This window comes from Salvelinus fontinalis, chromosome 15 (assembly GCF_029448725.1).
Source record: "Salvelinus fontinalis isolate EN_2023a chromosome 15, ASM2944872v1, whole genome shotgun sequence".
Taxonomy (NCBI): Eukaryota; Metazoa; Chordata; class Actinopteri; order Salmoniformes; family Salmonidae; genus Salvelinus; species Salvelinus fontinalis.
In genome coordinates, this window is record NC_074679.1 from 25,972,937 (window position 1) to 25,998,128 (window position 25,192).

The window sequence follows — 25,192 nt, forward strand, 5'->3', positions numbered from 1 at the left end:
ATCCATCAAATCTTGACGTGTGACATCTACTTTAATCTCTCTCCCCCCAAAGAATTTCACCTGTCCTCCGTGAACCGTCCTTTCACCAACTCGCCCTCTCCCACCCAAATCAACCACTCTGGACCGGGTCTCTAGACAACCATCCTCTGCTTACCATTCTGTTGATAATTGGATATGGAGAAGGGCGAGCCGGTTTGATTGAGGATTGATTCAGACAAGGTGATAAATTGTATGACAAGCGACAGTTTAATTATGAGTAAAGATATCTGGTACAAGCGTATACGGTCTCGTTCCTTCGGCTCATAGAGAATCTCCAGAAAAAGCCCAGATAACAGAATGCATAGACATTTTATACAACACAGAAAGTAGGTTGAGTCTGGAAGTTCTGGTCCTTTGGTTGGTTCTGGACAGGTTGTTGTCTTCTCAGATTGGTCCTGATGAGCTGGGCGTCATCCTTCTGAGTCTTATAGCAAAAGTTCTTTGTTATCAAATGTTCAGCTAAACAGGAGATTTTGTGTGTGCGTAGTCAGCCCTCCGTCCTTGGGTATGTGTGTGTGTGTCTTATTATCTCGTGAAATGCGGACCCAAGCACTCTTTTGATCAAGGCCTTTCCTTATCAGTGTTTATGAAAGGTCTGTGCCAGCCATCTGTCTTTGGGTGTGTGAGAAACCCTGCTTAGAAAGAAGTTAGTTATAACAATGTAATAGCAATATGCTTGTGTTATTTTAAATGGTATTTATTACACTATGACGTTACTTTACCTAATATGGTGACAACAATTTGGTTTGGCTTGATAAGTTTTTTTCCGCCAGGGTCACATACAGCTGACATGTTGTTCATTGAAGTCCACATTCGAAGGGAAAAGGTGATAGAAAGAGAGCGCGAGAAGGAATACAACGTTAGTGCTATGAAAGTGAACTTTGTTTACAAGTGATCAGGGGTGTATTAATTCTGCCGATTCTGTTGAAGAAAAAATCTTAAAAACGGAAGCAAAGGGAACAAAACATACCTGAATTTGTCCAATAGAAACTCTCAATTGCAACTGTTGGACTAATAATTACACCCTATATCAGCTAGCTACAGGTAAGTGTGCAAGGCAGTATTCAATGTGTCACTGTCTGTCAGCTCGTATTTTTCTCACGACCTATGTTGTAAATGTTCATTCATAGGCTAGGTTGTAGCAACCCCATGATGGGTATAGGGAATGTATCATGTAATAGCCTAAACCTGTAGTCCCTGTTACATTGACCTGGATGAATGGAATATTAATGGCAGTCATCCAATATGCTGTAATAGAAATAAGGCCATGCTCATTAAAAATCATCCTCCCTTATCTTAAACGGCACTGACAGCCACTGGTAGCTAGAGGCTATCTAGAGTTGAACTGGCTATGGTAGCTAGTAGTTCATTCATCAGTCGAGAAGAGATGAGACATTGGCTAACGTAACATGTCAGTTACACTACTAACTCAACACTGAAAAAAAAATATGTCAAGCAGCACTTACCTTGCCATCTAGACCAGTCAACTAAAGAGTAGTCCGTTTCTGCTCTGCTTGTTTTTACAACTCGAAGAAAAAGCGCAACACAGACAGCAGCAGCTGCCTCTATTCATCTCTCCCGTGCTGGTACTATACGCCAGACTTTCAGAAGCTTTGCCTTCACAAAGCCTGTCTGCACCCCTCTGTGGTGTCAGTGCGGTCCTAAATCCAGCTGGCTGAAACTGGAAAACAGCCTACCCACCTGCTCTGAGGCGTCCGCATGGTCCTAAAGCATAACGGTGCCGCGTTACGTATCACAATGCAATTATACAACTGGGGGGAATAAACATGCAATATTCTCCACAGTGCAACTTGTGCATGTAGATACGATAGCTACCTGCTTATTGTTGGGGACATCATCGCTCAGGACCACCAGGGACGTTGGGCTGGGGTGACAAACTCTCCCGACTTCAGGCAGTGACACAGCTGACACATGGCTGCCGCCAGGCCGAGAACTCTCGCTGGATGCCGGGCGGGAGATTTAATCTAAACTGCCTCTCATAATATCCATCGATGCCTTGCCCTTGACGCTCTGGTAACGTAACCCAAGATTAGAATACCGTCAGACAATTTTGCAAGACATTTGAGGAAAATAAATAACATTTCCTATTGTATTGTACATTAAATTATACATATTAAGTCTACCTGATAGCAGCTGATGAGGCAGGCGTGGTACTGTTTTTTTTTATTTTGGACTGGTATCTAAGGACGCAAAAGACCCGGATGTGGTAACTATACAAAAGTTGTATCTTTATTGGTTCATTTTCTTTTCACAATAACAGACTTCGATGGAAGAGACCAAATTGAGGCAGCTCAGCAGATACAATTAATTCATTATTTATATGGCTCAGCCTAGCAGCAAAGCAGTTGCGAAGCTAGTCTAGCGGGGGGGCGATTTGCAGTCTCCCCTGACCGCGCATAGTTGATGCTTTTAGTGAGGGACAGTTGCCGGTTTACAGAACCTGATTAGGCAAATGTATCGACCACAGTGAGCGAGTACAGTAGAATAGGGTGGAGGAGGACCTGACTGTCCGTGTTGTTGTGTGGGTAAACGAAGAGATTAGCTGGCTAGGTACGGCTAGGTATAGCTGACGTTGCTAACTACAAGCAAAGGTAACAATAATGGTTTATTGTTGTTAACATAGCTATTGTAGCTAGCGTTACATGATTCACAGTTCGCTAGCGTTGTTATGCTGACGGCGTCTAGTGTGAGAAAGAACGTTAACTACAGTAGCAATCTAATGTTAACCAGCTGGTGTTCTCTACGTAACATTCATCTGCCGCTGCTAGCCAGATATTGTGGTGTGTAGGTAGTAGGTAACGTCTATGTTCTCTCTCTCTCTCTTTCTCTCTTTCTCTCTTTTATATATATATATATATATATATATATATATATATATATATATATATATACACACACACACACCAAAGTATGTGGACAACCATCAAATTAGTGGATTCGGTTATTTCATTTTTAACACCCGTTGCTGACAGGTGTATAAAATCGAGCACACAGCAATGCAATTTCCACAGACTAATATTGGCAGTAGAAGGGCCTTACTGAAGAACTCAGTGACTTTCAACGCGGCACCGTCATAGTATGCTACTTTTCCAACAAGTCAGTTCATAAATTTCTGCCCTGCTAGAGCTGCCCGTTCAACTGTAAGCGCTGTTATTGTGAAGTGGAAACGTCTAGGAGTAACAACGGCCCAGCCGTGAAGTGGTAGACCACACAAGCTCACAGAACGGGACCAACAATTGCTGAAGCGCATAGCGCGTAAAAATCGTATGCCCTTGGTTGCAACACTTTCTACTGAGTTCCAAACAGCCTCTGGAAGCAAAGTCAGTCAGCACAAGAACTGTCTGGAGCTTCATGAAATGGATTTCCATTGCCAAGCAGCCGCACAACAGCCTAAAATCACAATGCTAAGCGTCGGCTGGAGTGGTGTAAAGCTCGCCGCCATTGGACTCTGTGGAAACGTGTTCTCTGGTGTGATGATTCACGCTTCACCATCTGGCAGTGCAACGGAGGAATCTGGGTTTGGCAGATGCCAAAAGAACGCTACCTGCCTGAATGCATAGTGCCAACTGAAAAGTTTGGTGGAGGAGGAATAATGGTCTGGGGTTGTTTTTCATGGTTCGGGCTAGGCCCCTTAGTTCCAGTGACTGGAAATCTCTTTAACAATGACATTCTAGACAATTCTGTGCTTCCAACTTTGTGGCAACAGTTTGAGGAAGGCCCTTTCCTGTTTCAGCATGACTGCCCAGTGCACAAAGTGAGTTCCATACCGAAATTGTTGTCAAGATCGTGTGGAAGAACTTAACTGGCCTGCACAGAGCCCTGAACTCAACTCCATCTAACGCCTTTGGGATTAATTGGAACGCCAACTGCGAGCCAGGCCTAATCGCCAAACCTCAATAATGCTCTGGCGGCTGAATGGAAGCATGTACCCGCAGCAAATTTACAACATCTAGTGGAAAGCCTTTCCAGAAGAGTGGAGGCTGTTATAACAGCAAATGGGGGACCAATGCCACATACTTTTGGTAATATAGCTAATAGTTTTCCTCTCTGCTATCTGGCTAGTATAAAGGTGCAATAAGCAGAAATCGCATGAATTCTAATAGTTCGCCTAAATGTGACAAAACAAACCACTGAGTGTAGAGAATAATTGTACCGTCTTTTCAATAACCAAAAATATTGTATTTTCAGCTGTTTGAAGCATATGTACATAACTGAAAGTAAAATATGAAAAAATTGAACATAAGAAAGGGGAAGCATAGAAATGTGCTCCCGAGTGGCGCAGCGGTGTAAGGCACTGCATTTCAGTCACTATAGACACCCTGGTTCGATTCCAGGCTGTATCACAACTGGCCTTGATTGGGAGTCCCATAGGGCGGGGCACAATTGGCGTCATCTGGGTTTGGCCGGTGTAGGCCGTCATTGTAAATAAGAATTTGTTCTTAACTGACTTGCTAGTTAAATAAGGGTAAGACAAATATTTTAAAAATTGCCACATAGAGCAGATCTACTGCTTCTTAGACTTGTTTCGATGAGTATGACAGATCTATAACTCAGATTTCTATGAATTTGGTCAGTTTGCCCAAAAAGTTACTTGGTTTTGGAGGACCTACCCAGACTGTAGTTACATTAACTAGTTAATTAGCTAGCTAGGTAGTTATCAAATAGGATGCTAGTATGAGTGTCTTTGGCTGTAACTTAACTACAGTCAGATCTTTTTTTGTTTAGCCTTTATTTAACTAGGTAAGTCAGTTAAGAACAAATTATTATTTGGCCTACCCCGTCCAAACCCTCCCCTAACCTGAACGATGCTGGGCCAATTGTGTGCCGCCCTATGGGACCCCCGATTACAGCCGGTTGTGATACAGCCAAGGATCGAACCAGGGTCTGTTGTGATGCCTCTAGCACTGAGATGCAGTGCCTTAGACCACTGCGCCACTTAGTTCTCATTGGACCCAAATAAAGGGTCAGTGCTATCCGGGATACTTGGAAAATCCCTTCCCTAAACTACAACCTTAACCATTTAAATGTCAACTTCAATGGGGATAGGGACCTCCCAAGGGTCCGTGATTGCATGGTCCCCAAACAAAGCATCTGCTCTTTCTTGATTGATCTTGAGATATATGCATTAGACTCAGTCAAATGTGACTTTGCAGTTGCTAGTAAATAATAATTAGAACTTGGACAGGGTTGATTATTTGGGGGGTGGGGGACAACTCCATTCAGTTTTCACTCAATTAATTCTGGTCTTCTATCCCTAGGTTAAGCTGAATCCCTCTGCAGTGGAAGTAAAAGATGTGCAATGGAATGTTAGAGTCAATGTCAAAAGCCCTTGAGCTGCTCACCTCAGCTGACAAGCGGTCACTTTCACTGTTGCTCTTTCTGACTGTGCTATCCACGGGACAAGGGTCAGGTAAGAGATCTCTCATCAGCAAAAGCCCCCCCACACATCTCCGTTCCATACATTACTGTTATGCTGCTACATTTCCGCTTCTCTCTTTCAGTCTAATAATGCAGGATGTATATTGCCCAATGTGGTAAATTATAACATCGGAATTGGGTTTATTTGAGCAAACAGCTGGCCAACACATGAGCTACACTCAATATTAACGTGTCAAGTCCACACATCCTCTCCCTCTCATAGTTGATGAGTAAAAGATGCTGGATGGAGTGCGTGAAGCTGTTGCTAGAAGTCCCACTCACCTCCCACTGCCTTTGTAACTCATTGATATTATATGAACCTCATAAAACCCACTCATAGAAAGGCCCTTAACAACAGTGTTTTAAAACCAAAATATAGCAGGGAAAAGAACATCAGAATGCACTAGCATCAATCATGACCTGTTGTCCCTCAGGATGTGTGAGGCCATTCACTGTGCAGAACAGCTGGGTCAACCTGACAGAGACCAACAGGGGTTCCTTTCCTGTGGGCACGGTGCTCCAGTACAGCTGTGACCCAGGCTACCTGGCTGATGGGCCCAGCATCATCACATGCAACCCCCTGGGCCTCTGGACCTCAGACCCACCCCGCTGCAAACGGAGTGACGGTGAGTGGCTCTCTACAATGTGGCCACCAGTATGGCTCATTGTGAACAGGATTATTTCTCTCCAGTTGAACAACATAGTTGATACCAAAATGTGGATAATGTAGGATTATAACTTTACAACATTATTGTGTTGTTTCTGACCAGCAGTGTGCCGGCCTCCGTTTGAGCCTGAGAATGGAGGGTACACCTGCCACCCGTCTCCCTGCCATCGGCTAGGCCAGGGCACTGTGATAGAGTACTTCTGTGATGAAGGCTACATCCTGAAGGGAGACTACAAGTACAAATATCTTACCTGTCAGGGTGGGGAGTGGGACGGCCCCATGCAGATTAGCTGTGTCAACCAAGGATGTGCAAGGCCGTTCATTGTCCAACATGGGTCAGCCAACCTGACAGAGACCAACGGGGGTTCCTTTCCTGTCGGCACGGTGCTCCAGTACAGCTGTGACCCAGGCTTCCTGGAGGATGGGCCCAACATCCTCACCTGCACCCCCCTGGGCCTCTGGTCCTCAGACCCACCCCGCTGCATACACAGTGATGGTACTAATGGCTTTACTAAATACTCTGAATTCATTCCACACACACTAACATATTTGGAAGTCTAAAATGAGTTTTGTGCGCTCACTGATGATGGTTCTCTTGTTTCTTGTCAACAGTGTGTCTGCCTCCATTTGAGCCAGAGGATGGGGGCTACACCTGCCACCCGTCCCCCTGCCATAGACTGAACCATCGCACTGTGATCGAGTACTTCTGTGATGAAGGCTACATCCTGAAGGGAGACTACAAATACCTGACCTGTCAGGACGGGGAGTGGGACGGTCCCATGCAGATTAGCTGTCTCCTGGATCAAGGTTGGTCTTACTCTTCAGAGTTCAGTGTTAGGTAGCTTGAACTATTTGTTTTTTGTTGTATCAACCTGCAAGATGAAATTTCACTGTAACATTATTACTTTTTTCATGCCTCAAGCGCGACTGCCAACCTGCACACATTTTGCGTACCTTGCACGCAATTTGAGGTCAAAGTATGATGGTACGATAAACTATCTTAAAATAGGCACGTTGCGGTAGTAGGCATTGACGAGCAAGGAAACGAATGTTGCGGTAGTTCAGTGTGTGTCGCTGCTTGGATGGAAGCAGACATGGCAGAGAGATATTCTGCTAATGTCCTTCACAAAATGTTATGTTAGACTGTTAAACATTAGTAGGCCTATGATAATTAATCACTTCTTGATCTGTCCTCTTGATATAGTTGTATGTCAACAGTAGGCTGCAAATGATGTGTTAAGTCTGTTCATGAATGACAAGGCATGTTGAATGAATGGTAGCCTAGTAGTCAAACTTGATGGATTAGGTCAGGGATGGAAATCTGATGGGGGGGGGGGGGGACAAGCTCATTTGTTTATTATTTTTTGTATATACACTGCTCAAAAAAATAAAGGGAACACTAAAATAACACATCCTAGATCTGAATGAATGAAATATTCTTATTAAATACTTTTTTCTTTACATAGTTGAATGTGCTGACAACAAAATCACACAAATTATCAATGGAAATCAAATTTATCAACCCATGGAGGTCTGGATTTGGAGTCGAACTCAAAATTAAAGTGGAAAACTACACTACAGGCTGATCCAACTTTGATGTAATGTCCTTAAAACAAGTCAAAATGAGGCTCAGTAGTGTGTGTGGCCTCCACGTGCCTGTATGACCTCCCTACAACGCCTGGGCATGCTCCTGATGAGGTGGTGGATGGTCTCCTGAGGGATCTCCTCCCAGACCTGGACTAAAGCATCCGCCAACTCCTGGACAGTCTGTGGTGCAACGTGGCGTTGGTGGATGGAGTGAGACATGATGTCCCAGATGTGCTCAATTGGATTCAAGTTTTGGGAACGGGCGGGCCAGTCCATAGCATCAATGCCTTCCTCTTGCAGGATCTGCTGACACACCAGCCACATGAGGTCTAGCATTGTCTTGCATTTTTGAGGAACCCAGGGCCAACCGCACCAGCATATGGTCTCACAAGGGGTCTGAGGATCTCATCTCGGTACCTAATGGCAGTCAGGCTACCTCTGGCGAGCCCATGGAGGGCTGTGCGGCCCCCCAAAGAAATGCCACCCCACACCATGACTGACCCACCGCCAAACCGGTCATGCTGGAGGATGTTGCAGGCAGCAGAACGTTCTCCACGGCGTCTCCAGACTGTCACATGTGCTCAGTGTGAACCTGCTTTCATCTGTGAAGTGCACAGGGCGCCAGTGGCGAATTTGCCAATCTCTGGCAAATGCCAAACGTCCTGCACGGTGTTGGGCTGTAAGCACAACCCCCACCTGTGGACGTCGGGCCCTCATACCACCCTCATGGAGTCTGTTTCTGACCGTTTGAGCAGACACATGCACATTTGTGGCCTGCTGGAGGTCATTTTGCAGGGCTCTGGCAGTGCTCCTCCTTGCACAAAGGCGGAGGTAGCGGTCCTGCTGCTGGGTTGTTGGCCTCCTCCACGTGTCCTGATGTACTGGCCTGTCTCCTGGTAGCGCCTCCATGCTCTGGACACTACGCTGACAGACACAGCAAACCTTCTTGCCACAGCTTGCATTGATGTGCCATCCTGGATGAGCTGCACTACCTGAGCCACTTGTGTGGGTTGTAGACTCCGTCTCATGCTACCACTAGAGTGAAAGCACCGCCAGCATTCAAAAGTGACCAAAACATCAGCCAGGAAGCATAGGAACTGAGAAGTGGTCTGTGGTCACCACCTGCAGAACCACTCCTTTATTGGGGGTGTCTTGCTAATTGCCTATAATTTCCACCTGTTGTCTATTCCATTTGCACAACAGCATGTGAAATTTATTGTCAATCAGTGTTGCTTCCTAAGTGGACAGTTTGATTTCACAGAAGTGTGATTGACTTGGAGTTACATTGTGTTGTTTAAATGTTCCCTTTATTTTTTTGAACAGTGTATTTTTTTACTCATTGAAACAAGTCTAAGAAGTGGTAGATCTGCTCTATGTAGGCAATCTTTTATTTATTTTGTACCTTTATTTAACTAGGCAAGTCGGTTAACAACAAATGATTTACAATGACAACCTACACTGGCCAAACCCCGACGCCGCTGGGCCAATTGTGTGCCGTCCTATGGGACTCCCAATCACGGCCGGTTGTGATACAGCCTGGATTTGAACCAGGGTGTCTGTAGCGACGCCTCTAGAACTGAGATGCAGTGCCTTAGACTGCTTCACCGCTCAGGAGGACTAGTTCAGTTGTTTCATATTCCAAATAACCTACAGTAAACTAGACTACTGCATTGCATCCAGTAGTTGGAATTGTTCAGATTTTTCTCCCCTCCAAAAATTGAGTCAGTTTACATTTTCACTAAAATGTAACCTAGAAACATTTCATTGAGACAACATCAATTTAATTTAGGATCAAACAAGACTTCTGTGTTGGCTATGTTTGATATAAAATCTTAGGGAGAGCCCTGATGTATACATTTAAGCATATCTCTTCTAGTTAGCTATCGAAGAGCAGCCAATTACCAAGTACCATACCAATCTAAAGCCTCACATTCCTACTTAGGCAGTCTTCTGTCAACATCATTATTAGGCAAAAAACAAGTGCATTGCATATGATTTGAGCAGTGTGGGTGTCGCATGTGCGCTGTCGTGGGGGCCGGGGGTGGCACCACCGTGCTGAATTGGTACTGCTAAATATTCTTCAAGGTTGGCAGGTCTGGGACACTGTTTGCACTTGGGCTGATTGCCTGATTCCCCTCTTCCAGACAGAGACCCTGCCCTGCCATTGGGCATACCCACCCTGTCCATCGTGGCCTCCACTGCCAGCTCTGTAGCCCTCATCCTGCTGCTGGTGGTCCTGTTTGTCCTGGTGCAGCCAAAACTCAAGTCCTTCAACCACAGCCGGTGAGTGGCCTGAAACTACAGACATGCTTATTCAGCATCAGCTATGGTAGACTTATCCTAGCTATTTGTGTACTCCAGGGGTGTGCATGTCTCATAAAACTAGCTCATAAGTCTCTAAAGTAATGAGTTTCTAACACACTGTTTCACTCCTCTCTGGTTCCCCTCACAGCCGTGAGCAGGGGGTGTCAGGCCAGCCTGTGTCCATCATGGTGGAGGGGGTGCAGGTGGCCCTGCCCTCCTATGAGGAGGCGGTGTGTGGCGGAGGGGGTCTGAGTCTCAGCTCTGAGTCCCGGGTCCAAATAGTGCTGTCAGAGGGCCAGCAGGCTGCAGGGACGACCGAGCCGCTCATTGCCCAGGCCGGGCCCTCCACCCTCTCCCAGCTCTCAGAGATGGCATTGGTTCACCCGGTACCACCATCCTTCACTTCTTCCCCTTCATCCTCCTGCTGGGGCCCGGAGCAGGCTGCTGCTGCAGCACCTTCACCTTCACAGCGGAGGGACTCCACAGGCAGCGAGCAGCAAAGCCTGCCCCTCCTGGACTCTGAGATGGACTACTCTGACGGTAGGCCCCCTATCAACATGTCTCTCCAAACAGGCCTCTTCACACATGTATTGGTTGATAATGCCCATATTTGCATACGGCGTATTGATGATGTCTCTTTGTTCCTGCAGATATGCCTTTGTTAAAGGAGGCCTGAATCATGCTGTAGCCACTTGGGCGTACATTAGAGACCTCCAGGATTGCTGTTGATAGGCTGTGTTGAGTCGGAGGCCTGTATGAAGCTCCCCACTGCAGCAGCTGCCAACACAACAGACTACCCACCCACCTCCTCCAGGGGCACTAAGTGAGGCCGTGTCATGCTCAGCAGAATGTTACTTCTCCCCCATCCAGAGGAGGGCTCAGAGGGGTTTCACATGTACATAATGCTTAGCCATTTTCTAAGTGTCTGACACTTGTTCTTTTAACCATTGGCTTAGCGCAGGGACGTAACTGTAAAATAATGAGCACCCTGTATGTTGGAAGGCCTTTTGGAAAGCTCAATATGACATTTGAAAATTCTCTTTACAGCATTACATATGTTTTTTTCAGTGGTTAAACACATTTTATGAGCTAATCATTGCACCCATCACCAATTTGTACCATGTTGACCTGTTTTTACATGATCACTGCAGAACATGCACAGCAGCATGTTAGGAATGATGCATGAAGACCACTGCAACTTAGTTTGAACTGGTCATTCTCACATACACAGATTTGACCATTTATGCGCTATAAGGTAAGTAAGAGTAACTTGTGATAATATTCTGGATGGGGTTCTTAATGTATCCATTCTGATCATCGTTTTGAGCGCAATGTTTTTTTTTCATGCACTTAAAAGATGATTTTGCTGAAGGCCAGTGTTCCCTAGGTTGAGGCACACCTCTCAGCTTATTGACATTGGGCTTAGCGTTCATATCCTCTTATTCATGTCAGTATACCTTTTCCCAGATGGCCTTAGAGCTCCACTTCTATGCACAAAAAGCATTTGTATTGAGTTTCCTTCCTAAAAAAGGATTAAAAAATGAATGTCAATTTTCGCTCTTCACAGCTCAGTGACGTAACAAATTGGAGAAATAGTTGGTGTTTCTTGGAGACCTGACAATGTTATACTTTATATTTATTTGTGGGTTGTTTAAAATGATTTGTTAAGATGGGTAAACTAAATTGAGAATTTAGTATATTCATGTCCAGAATGCTGTTGATCAGCCATGGTTGCTTGGATGCTTCCACAATTCTTGAAAAAGCATATTAAGACGTGTCTTTTAACATTGCCACCTTGGTGGAGTCATAAGGACATAATATGTGGAAGACTGAAGTTAATTGGGTTAACCATAAATAGTTCAAAAGAGGTAATTATTGTTATGTACAGAAGCTTAGTGTCATGTCTTTTCAAATGGTTTCATTTGCTTTGGGACTACACAATGCAATTGGTGTAAAGATAGTATTTTAATATTTGAAAAAAGGTTTGTTAATTTTACTCTGTAAATACCCTGTTATAATTTTGAATAAATGTCATTTGAGCTGTGCAAGGTTTTGTCCTTGTCAACCAATTCCATTCTTAAACAGTTCAACCTCTTTCACTGAACTGTTTGATATCTATGTTTTGTGGATGTTCTTTCAAGAATTAGGTGGCATTTTAATGCACTTTATTTATACTCTTGTCTTCTAGAACCCACTTCTTGAAAATTTATTTTCTGACATTTTAGAGGCTTGTTTGATATTAAACATCACAATTTTTGTTTTCATAAAACTGCAACAAAGATGGAGACCCTACAGCTTTATGCTGCTTCTATGTCCTCTACAGAAATGACCCCATTGTGTATTTGGTTAACCTTAATCTACATTATACATTTTCTATATTTACACACTAAGTATAAAATACCTGGGCATAATCTATTGTCAAAATTCTAAACATTGGCAGTAGATCAACTATTTAAATTCATATTATTCTCTCTAGAAATAAAAGCTTGTCAATATAAATACAGTTACTCTTTCTTTCCTCCAGTTAATATCTAGTGGCTTAGACACTGCATTCCAACTACAGTATACAGTTGCATTGGTAAAATTGTGCTGCACATCGCCAGCCAGTTATGTTCCCCTAAAAAGCCATACATTTGATGTCACTGAAGTGACTAAGCGATGACCATATTAGACTACCATCTTCTGTTCTCAACACAGCCTGATTGTCTGAGGTGTCCCTCTCCCTTCTGTTGCCTTTCCAATGCTGTGGTCTTGGCTCCTGTCCTGGGCCTGTTCAGTTTGGGCCTGTTCAGTTTGGTCCTCTGTCCTCCTGTGACCGCTCCATCTCTATGGGCCTCTCCCATATGGGACCTATAGAACCTTTACTTCCTCTATTTTACCGGCCACTGTCATGTATACAGGCTTTGCTATGGGAGAGAAAAATAGATTTCTTTAGAAGAAAGATTGCCTATATTTTCTCAAACAGTCTGGCACACTAACAGCAGAGGTAAGGGGACAGTACATTCTCTGAGCCACGCTACCCTAGTGTTACCCAGACAGCTGTGACACTTACCCTCAGCTGGTGGCTTGAAGCTTTGGTAACATCTGAAGAGGATGATGAAAAGCAGCGCCTCGCCTCCCTGGAATATGATGTAGATCAGCGGGAACAGATACAGGGGGCCAATAACCTCTGGGGGAAAGGCCACTTTCAAGATGGTGGAACACAGCTGGATGTTCTGACAGCCTGTCTCCATAGAAATAGTCCTCCTGCATCTGAGAAAATATTTGTTACATGGTTTGCTCAACTGTATATTATTATTGATAGCTTGGCCCAGTCTATCCTTGAACTGATGAATACAGCAGTGCACTTACTGATGATTGACTTTGAAGATGGTGGACATGATGTATCCCAGCAGGTAGCCTGTCAGGGGCATCAGTGCAGCCGCTGCCATGAGTTGGGGTGAGAGAACAACCCACACTGTTCCCCCAATGGAGATGCCTGACATGACACCAATGGCCACAGAGGCAATTAGTAAGATGCTTAGACCAACCTGTGGAGTAAAAGCTCTGTCAAATCAAACATGCTTTTACAGAGGATGTTAATTAATGTCCTTTCGTAAATAGAAAATGCTATATGAATGAACTAGGATTAGAAACACAATTTTATATACCTTAAGATGTGTCACTTTGTTGACCAAAAATACAAGATCTGGAGTCAACCTCACCTTGATGATGATCTGAGAGTACTGTGGTACCCGGTGGTTGATGGCTATGCCAATGGCACAGGGCACTAGGGTCATGATGAGAGCTATGGTGATGCCAGTGTAAGGCACAGCGTTTTCCAAATTATTGAAGCCATGGCAATATAGGAAGAGCAGCAGAGGCATCATACCCAGGGCCAAAACAGTAGAACATGTGGTCATTACAATGCTGTAGGATATAAAGAGAAAGTGAGATTGAAACTTTTATAATTTACATTCAATTTTCAGAGTTTTTGTGATATCCTTGCCAAATCTTAACAATAGAACATGTGTTATCTTTAGTTTAGCATTCATGACATGTGCAAAATTATTCTAACCTTTGCATTTTTCTGTATTGTGAAACAATTGTATAAATGTTTTTGTCCAACATTTTTGTCCAAAATGTCCTGCCTAATAATTTTTCTAAAAAAAAAAAGAAAACGTCAGATCAAAATGTCAATGAGTTCACCTTAGGTTCATGTCACCCTTCAGGGCCAGGGCGAAGATGTTGGAGAGGTTTCCCCCCGGACAGCAGCCACAGATCAGCACGGTCACAGCCTCGATGGCACCCAGCTGGAAGATTTTGGCCAGGCTGAAGGCAGTGAGAGGCATGATACCAAACTGGGCCACCACTGCGATGGCCACCCCTTTGGGCTTCAGGATATGGGCCTTGATCTTGGAAATCTCCATGGTGCAGCCCAGGGACACCATGGTTATGAAGAGGATGATGATGGTGATGCCATTGATGGCCATGTCCATAACCGGGGAGAAGGGGGACTGGAAGCCAGTGGTGACATTATGAGGTGTGATGTTGTAGGTGTTGCCGCCATTCCAAGCTGTCTCATAGCCATCTCTGTACTGTCCCTCTGTCTGGTTCATGGTACCATTCATCCCAAAGCTGTTCGTTTACTTTATATTTAATGAGACACCGAACATAAAAAAATGAAGAAACATATCTATGTCAATGGAGAGGAAATGTTTCTGTGTTGTCTCTTGGACTTGACCAACGGGAGAGTTACAACTCCTCCTGTCCACTTTGAATGGTGTCTACTCTAGACTTCCATGATGAGTATTACTATTTTTACAATAAGACAGTTTGGTACTAGCTACGTTACTCAATGACACCACACAATTAATATATTTGATGAGACTTGAACAATGCAATCTATGAATGTATTTTGCTACCAGGCAACATTTCACCTCAGAAGATGATTCAAATCTATCCTGCAGTGTTGATTGACTCCGTAGCTATGCTGATGATGACACACCAGTCCAGAGAGTTAATACACTACTCTATAAATGTATACCATCGTCACTCAGTTCTGACCGTACAATGGTTAGTAAATACTTTCTTAATGCTATTTTTCTTAAAACTGCATTGTTGGCTAAGGGCTTGTAAGTAAGCATTTTACTGTTGTATTCGGTGCATGTGACAAGTAAAATGTGATTTGATTTGAGTATTAGCCTTTGGTGTTGCTCAGAGAGCTCTAAGATATTCTCCTTGTGACTTTCAGCTGCTAGAGAAGCTGAACGGATGAGGGACAAATGATTGTTCAAAGAATATCTCCCTTTCCTAGAATATGTGACTAAGGAGCAAACATATACATTTTAGCACAATTAATTGGATAAGTACGATTTGTTTTTCTACATGGTTTGCTATCCTAATGCGGTTCCCTAGGCACTCACTGAAGGGCTATTCATCAACCCGTGCTATTCAGACCGCAACAAACAGGCACAGTGCCTCAAAGAATAGAGTGCAGTGGGGTGCCCAATCCTACACGCATTCAAAGAGGCCTTCAGTAGGGCGAATATAGGCATGTCTTAGAAGTGTCTCAGAACACGTCTCTAATGAAAATATCAGGACCCAAAAGGATATTCTTACAAAACAGAGTGCAGAAATATACTAAGTATACCAAACATTAGAAACACCTTCCTAATATTGAGTTGCACCCCCCCCCCCCCCTTTTGCCCTCAGAACAGCCTCAATTCGTCGTGGCATGGACTCTACAAGGTTCAAAAGCGTTCCACATGGATACTGGGCCATGTTGTCTACAATGCTTCCCACAGTTGTGTCAAGTTGGCTGAATATCCTTTGGGTGGTGGACCGTTCTTGATACACATGGGAAACTGTTGAGCGTAAAAAACCCAGCAGTGTTGCAGTTCTTGACATAAACCGGCACTTAAATCTGTTGTCTTGCCCATTAACCCTCTGAATAGCACACATGCATAATCCATGTCTCAATTGTCTCAAGGCTTAATTTGGTTTTATTATCTGACCCTTTATTCTTGCCCTTAGTCATTAGTATTTATTTGCATTTAATGAGATAAACTAAATCTAGATCTGCTTTATGTGTAAATTAGATTACTTTCATGCAGGTCATGTCTGTGTTTTAAACGTATGAGTCCTGAAGTGGCACTGTAGTTCAACTAGTTATTACATTGTTATTAAAGTACAATTGATAAAAAGATAAATAAAGTAGATAACAATTCCAGATTATAATGCAAGTAGTAATGAATTTTCATGACACCTCAAGGCACTGTGATTATTTAAAAAGTATTTTCTTACCTTCATTGTGTGCCGTCTTGTGATGTTCAAGTCTCTGGTCCGCTGAGTGCTTTCTCTCTCTTCTCTCTCTCTCTTACGCCCCCTCTCTCACCCCTCTCTAGCACACACACTTTACCCATCCCTCCTCACATTCTTCTATCTAACACCATAGCTCTCTATCTAGAACCCCCTGTCACATGGCATTATGGTCACATGTTAGGGGGGCTAACTCCTGCGCAACAGGCTACATCTTCAAATTCATAACAATCATCACATTTCTGTACTCTTTGCCCTCTTACATCCTGGACATATCCACCTGAATATGTTTGTATATGACAGGGGATGTAAATGAGACAAAGGAATGCATGTATCTCTTCCCAATTCAACTTTCTTAGCAGAATTGACGTTAATTGGTTATTACCCAATCATCACCTAAAAACAGCTTGTTAGATATCCTCGGTTAATGATGATGTCAACACTCTTATAAAATGTTTCAGGGCTCTAGAGCTAACATTCAGTAGAGCTGAAGATAAGCTGATCACAATACTGTACCAATAAGTTCCAGTAAATGCTCAACCACACCTGCTAATATGAGATGCCAGCCCTGTCCCTTGTTTGGCTGTATTTCTATTAGACTTGAGTACCGTGGGAAAGCCCTGTTTAGCATCAATGGGTCAGATTGTGTGGACAGAGTGTAATTGTTGCCAAAGCACTTTAGGAGGATTTTTTCTACTTGGCATTCATGCACACGTAGCAAGTATCAATTAATATTACACAACCAGGCTGAAAGTTCAATGCCTTTGCCTGCCAAAGGTGCCAGTCCTTTCAGGGGAGCCCCTCCTCACTTTATGCCATCCTTGGCAACTTGGGACCTTCCAGTCACTACTCACACAACTGGGCCAGAGATGTCAAATAAGGCTGAGTTGTTGATTTTGTAAACAGTGTGTTATGGATTAGTTCAAAGAAATGTACTCAGAGCATGTACTGACCAGCTTGCAAGTGTCTTCACTGACATTGTCAACCTCTCCCAGGGGCTATGGTGGTCTGCTTAGTTCCCTCCTGTACTCCCTGTTCACACACGACTGCATGGCCGCCACGACTCCAACACCATCACTAATTTGCAGAAGATACAACGGTGGTAGGCCTGATCACAGACGACAATGAGACAGTCTATAAGGGGGAGGTCAGAGACCTGGCAGTCTGGTGCCAGGACAACAACCTCTCCCTCAATGTCAACAAGACAAAAGAGCTGATCGAGGACTACAGGAAACAGAGGGCCGAGCACGCCCCCATTCACATCGACGACTATAGTGAAGCGGCTCGAGAGCTTCAAGTTTCTCTGTTTCCACATCACTAAGGGTCTATCATTGTTCAAACACACCAACACAATAGTGAAGAGGGCACAACAACGCCTCTTCCCCCTCAGGTGGCTGAAAATATTTGGCATGGCATGATCCTCAAATAGTTCTACAGCTGCAGCATTGAACGCATCTTGACTGGCTGCATCACCGCTTGGTATGGCAGCTGCTTAGCATCCAACCGCAAGTTGCTAGAGGGTAGAGCGAATGGCCCAATACATCCCTGGGGCCGAGCTCCCTGCCATCCAGGACCTCTATACCAGGCGGTGTCAGAGGAAGGCCCTAAAAATGCTCAAAGACTCAAGCCACCAAAGTCATAGACTGTTTTCTCTGTTACCGCACAGAAAGCAGTACCGATGCACCATGTTTGGAACCAACAGGACCCTGAACAGCTTCTACCCCCGAGCCATAAGACTGCTAAACAGTTAGTTATCCAGAGCTACCTGGACTATCTGCATTGACCCTTTTTGCACTTACGTTTTTGACTCATCACACAGGGTGCAGCTACTGTTTACCATCTGTCACTTTATTCCTAGTTATATGTATATATCTACCTTAATTACCTCGTACCCTTGCACAACGACTCGGTATTGGAACCTCTTGTATATAACCAAGTTATCGTTCCTCATTGTGTATCTATTATTATGTGTTTTACTTTTCTATTATTTCTCTATTTGCTTTCTCTGCATTGTTGGGAAGTAAGCATTTCACTGTTAGTCCACACCTGTTGTGTGTTACAAATACCACATATGCATTCTGATTAAACATTTCACTGGAAACATTTATTTATGTGATACTATGCTTTGCACGCCATGAAAGAGCTTGAAGAAGAAAAAAACCTATTTTCAAACAGAACCTGTGCTTTTCTTACTTGCTGACATTCCAGTGTTACAAAAATGTCTAGTGATCCCTTTCGCTGTAGTGGTTGTGGAGCTTAGGCTCACTGGGTGCACACAGCACCTCAGGAAACCGGCATTTACTGAAGTAGGCAGGCAGTTCATGAGACCTGTGTCCACAGGCAGTCCCCTAATATGTACACTGTTGGATAGTGTTTTACCACATCAAGTGAGCTATGTGTGGGTAAACGTATGCTTTGCAGTTCTTTGGAAAGTTGTAGCTATTTGAGAAATAACTCATTTACTCTTTATATGTGTAGTGGGTAATATTTAACATATTTATTATATATGCTGTATTATATATACCTCACATGCAACTCGTAATAAGACTAAGCAATTAGCCTATTCAAATGTTTATCTTTATCTGACTCCGTTTAACATTATACAAGGCATAAGCTTAAGTTGCAAAGCATTAACAAGCATTAAAAGGCATTATTAAAAGCATGGTCAGAGAGAAAAAGAGAGACAAAAAACCCATGTTTGTGCCATGGCCCATAGCTCATTGGCGAGAGAGAGAGAAAGAGTGTAGGTAATGTATTTCACCAGCGCAACATAAGAGAAAGAGACAAAGAATCTAAGACCATTTATAACATCTGAGTTGTTTGGATTCATAATCTGAGTTGTTGACCAATAGTATTACTGTAAAGTTAACCTCTAATCAGATATCAGACCTACAGACCTGTAAAGACAACAGAACCTTTGCTTCTCAGATCTGTGACAATGGGGGTTGGAGATCAAGACAGAGAATGCTGAATTCCTAAGACAACACAGAGGAAATTGTTGCATACAGTTGATAAGAAGAGTCACTTCGGGGGCTGCCCTACATAAATACAGTATCTTGATCAAGAAATATCTGAAGATTCTTTGGAGGAGAGGGGGAAATATGCCAATGGTTGTATGTTGGCCATTGTGTCATGGAAACGGCTGTGAGGGTTTAGGGTAGCATATGGTGTGGCTGGTGATGAATATGACATTAGAAAGAGCTGCAGAAGTACAGAAAGTGAAAGTGCTGGTTGTTTAATGGACACTAATTAAGTCAACAGGATGCAAGTTGCCTAGTTGGATTTAGTCTGGCCCTCTGTCTCTAGTAGTGCCTCCTTTGGATATTTATTATTTGCCAGTGTCATTCTCTTTACTGCTAAAGAATTGGTGTCAAACATAACTTATACAAGAAGCACCGTCGAGTGTTTGTATCATCGACTGTAAGATCATCCATCAACCGTCAGAGGATCACATAATTGCAGAATGTCAGATGGTTGGTAAAATGTATGTTTACTTATCTGATTGATTAGGTGAACACCAAACATAATCTCATTTATGAATTATAGCCTGTTTTCTGTGTGTTTTTGTTTTACAGTACATATACAAAAGCCAGTTTTGCAGAGTTATTTCCTTGATTATCAAATATTATCCCGATCTGTGATAGGCTTTTTTTGTTATTACATTTGAACTCAGCATACCCTCAGATTGCAGCAATGGGAATATTCAGGTGCTTGTAGGGAAACAGCAGGTTTATACAGGTCCTATGGAGAGAAGTGTATGATCAGGGTGAGAAGTGGGGGAGGGATGCTGAAACTGGGCTGCCATCTGGCCTCATAATCACAGGCTACAGACGGAGAGGCCTGGTTATGATCGCCGCATGCCTAATAGTCTTGTGATCCACGGCCTTTGCAAACAAGAATGATAACCCTGAATGCTTAAACAGTTAACATGTATAGATTGTACATACATAGGCCTAATTCTGAATAACAATAAACAAGTAAAGTCAGCAATGATGATATTACTGTGAGTTCTCATCTGTGTGTAGTTTGATAATATATATATATATATATTTATATATATATATATTTGAAAAGTAGGTATTGGTCAAAGAGTCTGCCTGCCTGTCTGTCTGTCTCTGTACGTCTGTCTGGATCTCTTTCTATACATATGTATAAGTCGCTGAATTAGGATCAGCTATTTCAATGTGTAAGGCAAAATGATCAAAACAGATCCTTGAACAGTTGTAAGGGTATTTTGAGACTTTTCCGTAGCACGGGCTCGTCCAAATAAAGAAGCTTTGTGGGGAATATAGTCCAATTACAGACGGTCACATAATGGTAGGAATCAAACGAGTCACACCAAGGACATCATTACCCATAAAACTTTTCGTCGTCGCACATGCGCTTTACAGACTGTTGTGTCCATGTGTAGGCGAATCACGTGTAGAGAATCCGTTGGTCGTCATGTCCCTGCTGTAGGATTCGTTTCGTTCTTCGTTTCATTTTGGTTGCTAGCTATCTCCTGTGTTAATTTTAAACTATTTAAATTTTCTCATACATTTCACAGAAGAATGAGCGACAACGAAGATATCGATGTCGACAGTGACGTAAGTTAATGTGATGGCGTTTGTATTTTTGATTAGGGAAACGCGTGCTTTTCGTTGTTCCCTGGGGTATGTTAGCTGGCTCGATGAAGTAGCTGGCAGATCAGAAATATTTTTCCACACAGTAGCCTGCAAACCCAATCAGCTGAGTAGCTTGCCAATGAAACAAAATACATGCATACATGATTACTCAACAAATGATCATTTCAATATATGCATCTATCATAATGTCATCAAATAAACTTTGTTTACTTGTTAGCGAATTTGACCAGTTTTAGCAATGTAGCTACCTAGCTAGCTAACACGGAGCTTGATTGTTATATTTGAAGCGGTGAACTGAACATCGCTTGCTAGCTGGCGCTAACTTGTCTAGAACAACAAACAGCTAGCGTTGCAGCAAGCTATGTAGTTAAATATTACCCCTATAACTCGCTTGCAAGGTCAGCTAACTAATGTAGCTAATTAGGTAAGTCGGTGTAGAGCAGTGGTTCCCAAACAGGGGTACTTGGCCTATCCACAGGGGGTACTTGAGAAGACTCATCAGACCATAGGCTTAATGGTAAAATGCACATGAGGTACTCCAGGCAGAGTAAAATTGAGTTGGTTGTACAGTAAGCGAAAAGGGTTGAGAGACACTGGTGTAGAGAAGTGTAACGTTACAAGGGCAGTGTAATGTTTCTAAAGTTAGTTAGCTAGTTATACTTTGCGCTTGTACATTATGTAAAATGACAGTTATCTACAAGGCTCGTGCAATTTTTCAGGTTTGATGGGGAGTTATCAACCCTGAAAATATTAACGCATGAAAGGGTAGTCTCATCCCATAAACCAAGGGGAATTGTCCTTTGAAGCAAACCAAATGGTTATGAGCTAGTATTATGTTATGCAGAGGATAAGCCATTCAGAAGTCATGTCATTTTGTGTTTGTACTGTGCACCCCATGAGAGGAAATCATGTACACTGTGCCCTTACCATCATAGTTAATTTGTTTAGTCTTTTTGACAGGTTGTTCATACTTTATCAATAGGTGATAAGATCGTGCATTGCATTTGGTGCTGTTAAAAGCAACACAAACATATGTTTTCATAGAGAACTAAAGGAGAGTTGCCCTCACACATTTTGATGAAGCTGGATGATGGATATCAGCTCAGGATAAGAACAGTGCTATTACACTGACTCATGCCATAATGTCTTCTATGCATTAATTCAATGCTGCTTGCTGAACCCCTTATAATGCTTGGTGATGAACATGGAGTCATAATATGTTTTGTTGGCTGTTTAGAGAGCAGAGGTAGCTGCCAAGCAACCAACAGGTGGTACCATTTTGTCCTCCTTAGAACATGAGACATTAGTGATTTCTAAAATAATATAACAAAGAAATATAAGCTAGAGGTCGGTGGTGATAAGGATCAGAGTGCATAGGAGGTAGTTTGGTATGTATGAGACAGACATTGTCCATAGCAACCAGTATTGTAGACTTCATACCAACAGTCGGTATTGATTCAACACTTTTATGTCATAAAAATCACGCATTGGTCTATATTTTGTCTAACTATTACTACAATTAACTCATTAGCAATCACAATGTGAAATGTGTTCAATAATTGTGTTTCGATTTGGATGGGGATTGAAATGGTCAACTGAACATTGCTTGCTAGTTGGCACACACAAAAATAACACAAATACACGTTTCAACATGTCAACTGAACATTGCTTGCTAGTTGGCACACAAAAATAACACAAATACACGTTTCATCATTGCATGAAGAAACACTTTTTTTAACACTTATTACTTGGCCTCTTATTATTGCTATTTTGGTTGAAGCTGTTTTGTCTGTGGATCTCTCGTTGCAGGCAGACAAACGAGCACATCACAATGCGCTGGAGCGCAAACGTAGGGACCACATTAAAGACAGCTTCAGCAGTTTACGGGACTCTGTGCCTGCGTTACAAGGGGAGAAGGTTAGTAAAGTTAGTAATCGATATTTTCTACTTTCCAGCTCTGACTGACTGTAGGATGAATGCTATATGAAGTTAATTTGTATGAATGTCCAAATGTATTAATGCTAAATGTACTGCTGTATCAATGATGATCAAATAAGCCTCAACCATTATTTTGAATGGTTTAGTTTTCATTTTCGTGAATGATTAGCTCAGTTATGAATTAGTTTGGATTTCTACTTGGTTCCAATAAGTGAATGGTATTTAGCCCGTCTTGAATACCTGGGCCAGCAGTGCATGTTTCACCTGTAATACTGTGATAAGGACAAATGCAACATTGCCTCATGGCTGAGTTTGTCATTTGTTGCTGACAGCAATCTGTCAAACAGGCCTCCCGAGCTCAGATCCTAGACAAAGCCACAGACTACATCCAGTACATGAGACGGAAAAACCACACACACCAGCAGGACATTGACGACCTGAAGAAGCAGAATGCACTGCTGGAGCAGCAGGGTGAGTGTGGGCTCAAGGCCCAGGGACAACTGCAGTAGCAGGAGGGTGAGTGGTTGGGTCATGGGATCAGAACCATACTTATGCTGCTTTTCAGTTGTAACACCAGTGTTACACTAGTCTATTCATCCTTATCTTATACTATGAACATTGTGTTTCCATAGCTAGGGCTGGCAGTGAAGACTTAAGAAGAGCAGAATCAATAACTTTTGCATAATCAAAACAGTTGCTTTGTAGGAACAGTTAGCCATTATTTAATGACAACTGAAAAGTAACAGTGACCTGGCTTTGGCCCCAAGTGAGAGCAGGTACGCCAGAGCCGTGGCCCAGTGAGACGCAGGTGCCGGCCCACGTAGATAGAAACAGAAAAGTCTGAACCGTTTGAGTAAAACACTGGTAAATCCTGATTCGAAATGTGCCATTATGGATATGCTACTGATGGCTTTTTGCATTATCCCAATGAACAATATTTCATGGTGAAGGGAGAGACCGATACTTCTCCTGTTGTTTTCTGACTTGTGTTTCTCTGGGTGATTGCAGTCCGTGCACTGGAGAAAGCCAAGGGGAACACTACGCTCCAGGCCAACTATACATCCTCTGACAGCAGCTTGTACACCAACCCCAAGGGGAGCACAGTGTCCGCCTTTGATGGTGGCTCCGACTCCAGCTCTGAATCAGAGCCAGAGGAGCCGCCCAACAGAAAGAAGCTGCGTGTGGAGCCCAGCTAGACCCCATCCACAGTGCTATCACTAGAGACTCTCTTATCTACCAGCCCACTCCTCCTGTTCAGTCTCTTTCCAGCCTTCTCATGCCAGTCCAGGAGACAGAGGGAAGACTGTGTGATAGAGCTGCTATCATATATACAATGCTTCAACCTTTCTCTTCCCTCGCCAGCATATTGTCACACCTTTCATGGCACAGCAACAACTCTCAACACCCTCAAAGTGAGGCGGTTTTGCAGTTTGAAGGAATTAATGCGTTTATAACCTAATTCTACTGATTCAGAATTGGATATGGAGGTGACCAGGTGTACAGCTTTAGTCTAGTTTACAACAAATAGCCCAATTTCTCTTTTTATGTCACCTCAATGAACCTGTTCAGAGTTTTGAGACTTGGGCAGACCTTTGAGAAATTGTCCTAAGGAATAGCTTACCTTGTTAATAGTTGTACTTTTTCACTAAAGAATTTGAAGTTGATTTGGAAAAAATATATGTAATGCAACCCTCCTGAATCAGTGTAGATGGCTGATGTTTTCCGTCTTTGAAATATTTGTGTAATCAAATCCCTAAATTTAGAGTGATCGTTATATTGAAATGAATTTCGTATCCCATATTGTACATTTTTGTCATTAAGCTTGACCACTTGTCAATGGAGATAGATAGATGAACAATGTTGGCCTCATTTAATATATTCTCATCTCACAGGTTCAACACTTTGTTTTTATTTTTGTTATTCTCAAGGAAATTGAGATTTGAAGAAAAAATGTTTCTTAAAATCCATACTGAATGTTACACAATGCAGTTAAAGGTAGTAACCTTTTATTTTTATGAAAGGAAAATAAATCCATATCAGTGTAGTGCATAACACTATACTCTTAAATGTCAATTCTACAAAGAAAAACTTATTTGGAAATATTTGCCGGTACTGGGAATGTTTCTTTTTTTCTTTTCTTTTTTACAGAGATAATTAGTGTGTACAAAATAGATATTTGATTGATTCCATGGAAATTACAGATATGTTGTACATACTGCCAACAATTGTCTTGCAAGTTGAGGCATACCTTTGCTATGAGACTATTATAAATAAAAGTATTTTATCCTTTAGT

General features: G+C 42.8%; 3 protein-coding genes and 1 long non-coding RNA gene across 11 annotated transcripts; 2 read left to right on the forward strand and 2 right to left on the reverse strand.

Moving 5' to 3' along the window:
• Nucleotides 1-223: 223 nt before the first annotated feature.
• Nucleotides 224-2,322, reverse strand: LOC129811641 (uncharacterized). Its single transcript, XR_008752913.1, has 4 exons — nucleotides 2,184-2,322; nucleotides 1,876-2,070; nucleotides 1,506-1,764; nucleotides 224-824 (listed from the first exon to the last, which is right to left on the reverse strand). It is a non-coding gene; the product is annotated as an uncharacterized LOC129811641 (long non-coding RNA).
• Nucleotides 2,323-2,330: 8 nt separating this feature from the next.
• Nucleotides 2,331-12,084, forward strand: LOC129811636 (sushi domain-containing protein 6-like). 5 transcript variants are annotated; one of them, XM_055863094.1, is made up of 8 exons: nucleotides 2,351-2,651; nucleotides 5,319-5,470; nucleotides 5,913-6,104; nucleotides 6,249-6,641; nucleotides 6,758-6,952; nucleotides 9,877-10,015; nucleotides 10,185-10,576; nucleotides 10,687-12,084. In XM_055863094.1, exons 2-8 carry the CDS (start codon nucleotides 5,353-5,355, stop codon nucleotides 10,710-10,712), a joined length of 1,455 nt encoding a protein of 484 aa, XP_055719069.1. In that variant the 5' UTR covers nucleotides 2,351-2,651; nucleotides 5,319-5,352; the 3' UTR covers nucleotides 10,713-12,084. The 5 variants fall into 5 exon arrangements, with proteins under 5 accessions (XP_055719065.1, XP_055719068.1, XP_055719069.1 ...); XM_055863095.1 differs by having other exon boundaries at nucleotides 6,252-6,641; XM_055863090.1 differs by having other exon boundaries at nucleotides 2,331-2,651; nucleotides 10,185-12,084.
• On the reverse strand, nucleotides 11,983-16,479 carry LOC129811637 (hepatic sodium/bile acid cotransporter-like). The gene is made up of 6 exons (XM_055863096.1): nucleotides 16,322-16,479; nucleotides 14,225-14,664; nucleotides 13,741-13,945; nucleotides 13,388-13,566; nucleotides 13,089-13,288; nucleotides 11,983-12,942 (listed from the first exon to the last, which is right to left on the reverse strand). The coding sequence occupies exons 2-6, from the start codon at nucleotides 14,644-14,646 to the stop codon at nucleotides 12,887-12,889; spliced, it is 1,062 nt and encodes a 353-aa protein (XP_055719071.1). The 5' UTR covers nucleotides 14,647-14,664; nucleotides 16,322-16,479; the 3' UTR covers nucleotides 11,983-12,886.
• A 4,262-nt stretch (nucleotides 16,480-20,741) lies between these two features.
• LOC129811639 (protein max-like) lies at nucleotides 20,742-25,190 on the forward strand. 4 transcript variants are annotated; one of them, XM_055863101.1, is made up of 4 exons: nucleotides 20,742-20,922; nucleotides 22,771-22,887; nucleotides 23,247-23,370; nucleotides 23,908-25,190. In XM_055863101.1, the coding sequence occupies exons 1-4, from the start codon at nucleotides 20,887-20,889 to the stop codon at nucleotides 24,093-24,095; spliced, it is 465 nt and encodes a 154-aa protein (XP_055719076.1). In that variant the 5' UTR covers nucleotides 20,742-20,886; the 3' UTR covers nucleotides 24,096-25,190. The 4 variants fall into 4 exon arrangements, with proteins under 4 accessions (XP_055719076.1, XP_055719078.1, XP_055719074.1 ...); XM_055863103.1 differs by having other exon boundaries at nucleotides 22,771-22,878; XM_055863099.1 differs by having other exon boundaries at nucleotides 20,743-20,922; nucleotides 23,232-23,370.
• The last annotated feature ends 2 nt before the right edge of the window (nucleotides 25,191-25,192 follow it).

Excerpts from the sequence above, each read along its gene's own strand:
- LOC129811636 (XM_055863090.1), top strand. The coding sequence starts at position 5,353 with ATGTGCAATGGAATGTTAGAGTCAATGTCAAAAGCCCTTGAGCTGCTC. Across the intron at positions 6,105-6,248 it reads CCGCTGCAAACGGAGTGACG|CAGTGTGCCGGCCTCCGTTT; the intron begins GTGAGTGGCTCT and ends GTTTCTGACCAG. Across the intron at positions 6,953-9,876 it reads TAGCTGTCTCCTGGATCAAG|ACAGAGACCCTGCCCTGCCA; the intron begins GTTGGTCTTACT and ends CCCCTCTTCCAG.
- LOC129811639 (XM_055863099.1), top strand. The coding sequence starts at position 20,887 with ATGAGCGACAACGAAGATATCGATGTCGACAGTGAC. Across the intron at positions 20,923-22,770 it reads ATATCGATGTCGACAGTGAC|GCAGACAAACGAGCACATCA; the intron begins GTAAGTTAATGT and ends CTCTCGTTGCAG. Across the intron at positions 23,371-23,907 it reads TGCACTGCTGGAGCAGCAGG|TCCGTGCACTGGAGAAAGCC; the intron begins GTGAGTGTGGGC and ends GGGTGATTGCAG.
- LOC129811637 (XM_055863096.1), bottom strand. The coding sequence starts at position 14,646 with ATGAATGGTACCATGAACCAGACAGAGGGACAGTACAGAGATGGCTAT. Across the intron at positions 13,289-13,387 it reads ATCTTCAAAGTCAATCATCA|ATGCAGGAGGACTATTTCTA; the intron begins GTAAGTGCACTG and ends ATATTTTCTCAG. Across the intron at positions 12,943-13,088 it reads CTTCAAGCCACCAGCTGAGG|CAAAGCCTGTATACATGACA; the intron begins GTAAGTGTCACA and ends TCTCTCCCATAG.